We start from the raw sequence: 7137 nt of genomic DNA, 5'->3' as shown, positions 1-7137 counted from the left end.
CTCCCAGGAAGCCAGCCTCTGAACTCCTGGAGGGCATGGCTGGGCCTTTACCATCTTTTGGTTCACCCAGTCACAGCCAGAGCCTGGCATAGGGCAGCTCAGCAAAAGTTTGCTAAACGAATAAATGATCTTATCTGTGTGATCACGTGCCAGACTCCAGGCCTAAGTACCTGAGGGAACAGGTTTAAGTCCTATAAGACCAGGGCTTCCAGCCAGGTGGCAGCACTCAGCCAGGCCTGGGAAGTCACGCCCACCCGACCTTCTGCTGGCCATCTATCCAGTGATCTCCACAGGGATGCAAGGCCAAGAGATGGGAACTGCTTTGTCAAAAGGTCCCTCCCAAGCTAAATGACCCCATCATCCTATGCTGAGGTGCAAGGCAAGCCCCGTTCATCTTCCCTGGAGGCTGCGTCCCCTTCTTGGCGGAACCATCTCTTTTTCGGACGTCTTCATCCCCTGAAGACGCATCCTGAACCCTCCAACCTCCTCTCCTTCCCTTGGGAGCACAAACCCACTCCAAGGGTTGGTTCTAACTCTAAGACTAACTGCCAATCGCTACCCAGATAACGTGGAAGCTGAGGTCAAGTTGAGGTCTGTCCCAGACTGAGTCATGGAGGCAAAAACTAAGATTTAGTCCTAATATAAGTCAAGTGTCTCACCCCCAGACTGTATGCCGACCCTGCTCACACACTGAGCCCCGACCCTGCTCACACACTGAGCCCCGACCCTGCCACACACTGAGCCCCGACCCTGCTCACACACTGAGCCCCAACCCTGCTCACACTGAGCCCCGACCCTGCTCACACACTGAACCTCGACCCTGCTCACACACTGACCCGACCCTGCTCACACACTGAGCTCCGACCCTGCTCACACACTGAGCCCCGACCCTGCTCACGCTGAGCCCCGACCCTCCTCACACACTGAGCCCCGACCCTGCTCACACACTGAGCCCCGACCCTGCTCACACACTGAGCCCCGACCCTGCTCACACACTGAGCCCCGACCCTGCTCACGCTGAGCCCCGACCCTGCTCACACACTGAGCCCTGACCCTGCTCACACACTGAGCCCCGACCCTGCCACACACTGAGCCCCGACCCTGCTCACACACTGAGCCCCAACCCTGCTCACACTGAACCCCGACCCTGCTCACACACTGACCCGACCCTGCTCACACACTGAGCTCCGACCCTGCTCACACACTGAGCCCTGACCCTGCTCACACACTGAGCCCCGACCCTGCTCACGCTGAGCCCCGACCCTCCTCACACACTGAGCCCCGACCCTCCTCACACACTGAGCCCCAACCCTGCTCACACACTGAGCCCCGACCCTGCTCACACACTGAGCCCTGACCCTGCTCACGCTGAGCCCCGACCCTGCTCACACACTGAGCCCCAACCCTGCTCACACACTGAGCCCCAACCCTCCTCACACACTGAGCCCCGACCCTGCTCACACACTGAACCCCGACCCTCCTCACACACTGAGCCCCGACCCTGCCACACACTGAGCCCCGATCCTCCTCACACACTGAACCCCGACCCTCCTCACACACTGAACCCCGACCCTCCTCACACACTAAGCCCTGACCCCGCTCACACTGAGCCCTAACCCCGTTCACATGCTGAACTCCAACCAGGGTCACGCCCTGAACCTAGACCTTTCTTTAGAGACTGGGCATTAATTTGTCATATGGCCAAAGTTATTTCCCTGGTTCTGGGCCAGTTCATTTTTCCACTGGAGGGTCTTCAGAGGGGCTGAGCACTAAATCAGAAAATCCCTATTCAGAGATTGCCCTGCAGCTCCCCTGACCTGGTGACACAGTACAGCATTAGCGACTGCCACCTGCCAGCCCCCACCCCTACCCAACACTTTCAACCCAAGCATTACTAATTTTTGCAGCCTCTGTGATAAACGGCATTGTCAGCAAAATGACATCTTTCTAATCTGCTGCGAGACAGATGGGTCCCCAGCTCACTCACTCCCTCTTGAGCATGCCCAGCCCAGCCTAGCTGGAGAGAGTGGAAGACGGGACACAATACCCCAGACATGGGGGCGGATGGGGAGGGACTTCGGGCCCAGAGTCAGGTATGACCCCAGTGGAGTTTTCTACAAGCCCCTTGTAAAAATACTGGGGTGTGTGTGTGTGTGTGTGTGTGTGTTTATTCCAAAGATATTCTCTGCTGCTTTCTGGCCAAAGTCAGTTCTTCAATTCAATTTTTGTTTTCAATTAAAACATGAATATTTCTCAGATTTGAAAGGATGAGCCAGCAGACACATCAGAAATGTTCTGAGTGGCCCTTTCTTCCTGCCTCCCTAGGCTCAGTGATGCAGAACATGCCTCTGCCATGGGGACTGAGGACATTCCGCCTCCTCTCCTCCTCCCCCAAGCCTTCCATAGTCCCTGCCCTCCCTCCCACCATTGGCCCCAGGCTGACAGCAGGGATAGAAGTCCTCTCACCTCCTGTGGCCAGAGGAGCTGGGAGAGGGGCCAGTCCCAAGAGTGGATGCAAGTCGGAATGGGGGACCCGGATGCCAAGATTTAAGGAGGACAAATGCCAGCCCCAGAGACCCCAACCTCCCCAGAGACTGGCAAAAATGCTGGCACCTGTCGGCCCAAAAACAGCCAAGTCGGAACTGGTGGGTGGGTGGGCAAGACTGGACTCAACAGTGAGGCAACACTGCCCCCTCCTGGCTAGTGTGTGGCTCCTCTTCCAACCGGCACTGCAGGACTAAGCTGTGCAGGCTGGGGACATACAAGTGACACGCCAAAGACAGCATGTGACAAGCAGAGCCTCCCTCCAGCAGCCTGCTTGGCCCCTTCACCTCCTCCCTAGGCTGACTGTACTTTCCAGGCTCTGTCCATTCTGCCAAACCTCTCTCTCCGACCAAAGAATTCTGAAAACACTGCGTTTTGTCTAGCCTCACGGCACTAAGGACAAAGCCTGAGTCCACTCCAAGCTGCCCACCATCTGGTGCCCTTACCAGCCAGCCTTCTGCAGCCCAGGCTCCTGCCCTCTGAGCCTCCCAGCTCCCTGCCCTGTGCCCTTTGTTCCCACCTGCCTGTCTTTGCCCTTACCTTTACCTCTGTCAGGAATACCCTTCCTTCTACACACTGTCTCTGCTTGTCCTCCTGGGCCCCCCCCCCCAGGAAATATCCTCTCTCCCCACCCCCAGCCAGAATGACCCCTGCCTCCTCTGCCTGCACCCACTCGTCCTGCTCCTCTCTGGGTCCTGAGCACTGTCAGGGCTCAGACGCACGCAGTTTGGGAGCTAGAGGGGACTTGGACCTCTTTCAGGCCTCCCCTCACTCCCAGAGCTGCTCTGGGCAGAAGCTGCACAGGACCACACAGCACATTAATGGTAGAGTTAGGCCTAGAACTCAGCTCTCTGGAGTCTCTGCCTAGGACTCTGGAGGGCATGTGGCTGCCTCCCCTGGTGAGTCAGAACAGAACTTCTCCTAGACAGCTCCCTACACTGCCTCCTAGGACCCCCATCCCTCACCCAGGCAAGGCCCAAAGGAAGCAGTCATGAATGTTTGCAAATGAATAAATAAATACAAATATTTATCTAATGCCTTCTGTGTGCTGGACACTGCAGGTACCAGCTCTGCCACTCTAAACCGTGGCAAGCTGCTCGATTAGGTATAGAAAATAATCCTTGGGATGGGGGGGCGGGCTGAGTGAGTACACCAGGAGGGGCCTCAGTCGCGCACATCGATGACCAGTGGGCACAGGTGAGGAGAGTGCTTGATGCCCATGGTGAAAGCCGGTGTACGGGGCTTATGCACCGTGACGTGCTGGACATCATGGGCACCGGGGCCCGGCTGAGGGGTGTGGTCCATCGGGTAGGCGAAGCGCTTGGCCATGCTGTGGATGGGGCTGCGCTTCTGGTAGACGGATGGCTCTGGTCGTGCATGCGTGGCTGGCCCAGGGCCTCCTGCCACACTGTCCTGGTAGAACCAGTTCTTGTCTGCAGGTGCCAAACTGTAGCAAGGAGCAGCTCGGGTGACAGGGATGTTGGGTCCCAGCAAGAGTGGCAGCTTGTACTGGTTGGGGGCCGGGTTGGGGTCCATCACTCTGTATGGGCAGCGGTAACCAAAAGTGTACTGGGGAGCCCTACGTTCCCCAGGAGTGTGGGTCTTCTCCAAGTAGTAGTGGCAGGAGGATGGAGTGGAGCTCAGGCCTGAAAGTGGTGAAGGTGGGGGGCTGAGGCCTTGGTTAGCCTGACTGGACATCACTAGAGCCTACTTCCAGCAGGGACACATCCACCCCTGCACGGGGCTATGGGCAAGGGAGGGACTTAGGCCACCCTGACATCAGGATGTGACACTGTTGTCACAATATAAGAACCACAAGTGCCATGAGAACACCACCCTTGGACTGTCAGTGTTCTCACGTTGTCCTTGTGATATAGCACTGAGAAAGCATCCTGAAAGCATCAGAGCCCATGAGCCCATTAGCATGACAATGTGGTAGCTGTGACATGAGCCCCATTTTTATCATAATACCCCCAACAAACATGCATAACATTGACTTCAAGGCATTAAGTGTAGTGATACAGACATGGTGACATTGGTGTCTTGATGTGACATTGCAGGGAGATGCCAGCATCCACAGACACACCTGGTGTGGGGAACCATGACCCTTTGCCCTTGCTCAGGTCCTAAGGGTGGATCCCCATGCCCCAACCCCCCAACCCGCACCTCCCTCCCCGTCCCATCTTACGCAGGTTAGAGATGCGTTCCTCCATGGGGACCTGAGGGCAGCTGGACATTCCAAACCGAGTTATTTTAGGATCCAAGAAATAGCAAGGTCCAGGGTTACTGTCCATGACCCCTGCCGGGCAGCCCAGGAGAGGCTCAGTCAGCCCCAGGTGCCTCCCCAGGGCCAGCCTGGCCTGTCTCTAGGCAGATCCCCCTCCCTAAGAGAGGAGCCAAGAGAGCCCTTCTGAGTCCTAGGGCTTTTGGGTGCTATGGGAACTTGCGTTTCCTCATCTGTAAAGGGGCTTTTAACATTCTCAAGAACTTGTTCAGAGGGACAGATAAAATGACAACAGCTGCACAGCAGCTAGCTCAGCTGGTTAGGGATCGGTGCCAAGGGGTAATAATAGGCACGGTGGCTACTGTTGGTATTAAGGGGCCCAGTCCCAGCCAGGAGATTCCCCTGCCGAAGAGGGTGTGTCACCCCCTGGGAGGGGCCTAGCAGGTCCCCTAGACCTTAGACCACCACCCCACCCCACCCCTGGAGCTTTTCCTTTTCCTGACTGTGGACAGTAGTCCCAGCTCTTCTGTAGCCATCTGCTCCCACCTTTCTAGGAGGTTCTAAGTCACCCTCTGTGAAAGGCTTGGGGGCCACCACCCACCACTCTCTCCAATCCCTGGCTATTCCTGCCCAGCTGCTGTGGCAAGTGAATCCATGGCAGCCAGAGCTCAAGGGCCCCAGCCAAAGACCAGACAAAAAGGACACCCTGCTGTGCCAATTGGACAGTGACAGCATCCTTTCAAAACTCCCTCAGGAGGTCCAGTTGGGGGATGCCCACAATCGCCTTCAAAGGGGTAGGCCACTCGGGCATCCCTGCTGGCTTCCTCTGGTCCCAGCGGGCCACCTGGCTGTCCTGTTCAGGGCAGACCGGGTTCCCAGGGGCCTGTGGCTACAGATAACAGCTACTTTCCTCTCACAGCCACCCCAAGCACCCAACAATAATAGCCCCGCCCCCAGGGGAGTGCTGGGCGCTGGGGCACTCACACTTGTCCGAGAGCTGAGTGTGCAGAGTGCTGGCGGGCTCCTGGAACATGGAGCTGTCGTGGCCGAGGTAGCCCGTGCAGGGTGGCCGCAGGTACTTGGCGGGCCCTGGACCTGTGAGGATGGACAGGGCCGCACTCAGCCTGGGCCCACCGTGGCAGAGGCGGCAAGCCCCAAGTACGATGCATCATGAGAACACTGGGGTCATTGTTCCCACTGATGTCACACTGTCACAAATCCCACCATCAAACTGCTTCCCTGGGTAAAAGGTAGCGTTCCCAGATAAAATGCAATTTCTCTTGGACAGACAATGCATAGTAAGAAAGGCAATAGTTGCAATGAGCTGAAAACTTATTCTGTGCCAAGTAGTATACTAAGCATTTCATGTGTGTTATTTTAGTTAAACCTCCCAACTCTAAGATAGAGACTATCATTTTTTCCCATTTTACAGACGAGAAAATTGAGGCTTAGAAATATCAATTTGCCCAAAGTCACACAAACGGGTAATGTGAAAATTCTGAGACAATTAGCCAACAGAGCCCAAACATTTAATCACATACTAAACCACCTCCCAAATAACAATGTAGTAAAAATTAGGTTGTCTGCTTTCAGTTGAAAGTAAGAAGGAAAAGAGAAAAAGCTAAAGCTGGGATTAAGGCTCCAATAAATCCCTAACCTTTTTCCAAAATTGGCCTCATTTCATGCCCCATGCTGCCTCCCTCCCCCACCCTGAACCCCACTGGAAAATTTCCAGCTGTCTATACAGCCTGCCTGCGAGGTTGAGGTTCTACTCGGAGGCACAGCTATTCTGTAGCTTCAAGGAGAGCCTGCAGGAGGCAGGACTGAGGCAGGACGCCTTCAGCAGCCTTGCAGGGAGAGGAAGGGGCCCAGGCTCAGGGTGGGGTCCTGCTCTCACCTTTGATCGACGCCATGATCACAGGGGTCTGCTTTACCTCCTGCCGTGAGGGCACCTGTGCCTTCTTCTCTAGGTGCTGCCCATAGAACACAGAGTTCCTGGGCCCCTTGGGCAGTTTCATGGCTGGGGCAGAGGGAAGGCCAATAGCAGTTACTGAGACACGTAAGCAGATGCAAGGAGCTGGGCTTGTGTGGGGCCTGCTCCATGTGCCCCTGTCCAGGCCCCTGTGTCCACTGTCTCCCTGACACCAGAGGTGGTATCAGGCTGGGAAGGAAGGCAGTCCTCAGTCTTGAGCAGCTGAGGCCATCTGGGGTGCAGCCAGCTGCAGGACCCAGCAGGCAGGAGCTGGAGATGACATCACTGCAGAACTTGGACTGTGAGGCCCAACTGTTTATTTCCCTCAGTTGCCGTGGCGCCTGAACTGTGGTGTAGAAATTCTACGCTGGCTGCTTAGTTGTGGAACCCTGAGAAC

General features: G+C 56.1%; 1 protein-coding gene across 1 annotated transcript; it reads right to left on the bottom strand.

The window, feature by feature from the left end:
- Positions 1–3708: 3708 nt before the first annotated feature.
- Positions 3709–6798, bottom strand: CIMAP1C (ciliary microtubule associated protein 1C). Its single transcript, XM_019750954.2, has 4 exons — positions 6666–6798; positions 5753–5863; positions 4733–4843; positions 3709–4190 (listed from the first exon to the last, which is right to left on the bottom strand). The coding sequence occupies exons 1-4, from the start codon at positions 6784–6786 to the stop codon at positions 3709–3711; spliced, it is 825 nt and encodes a 274-aa protein (XP_019606513.2). The 5' UTR covers positions 6787–6798.
- Positions 6799–7137: the final 339 nt, after the last annotated feature.

The sequence above is a fragment of the Rhinolophus sinicus genome, linkage group LG03, assembly GCF_036562045.2.
Source record: "Rhinolophus sinicus isolate RSC01 linkage group LG03, ASM3656204v1, whole genome shotgun sequence".
In the NCBI taxonomy this organism is placed as follows: Eukaryota; Metazoa; Chordata; class Mammalia; order Chiroptera; family Rhinolophidae; genus Rhinolophus; species Rhinolophus sinicus.
This window is presented reverse-complemented; position numbering and strand designations above follow the sequence as displayed.

Coding starts and splice junctions, on each gene's coding strand:
- CIMAP1C (XM_019750954.2), bottom strand. CDS start 6,786: ATGAAACTGCCCAAGGGGCCCAGGAACTCTGTGTTCTATGGGCAGCAC. Junction 4,844..5,752: donor CACTCAGCTCTCGGACAAGT/GTGAGTGCCCCA, acceptor GCTGCCCGGCAG/GGGTCATGGACAGTAACCCT. Junction 4,191..4,732: donor GGAACGCATCTCTAACCTGC/GTAAGATGGGAC, acceptor CACCACTTTCAG/GCCTGAGCTCCACTCCATCC.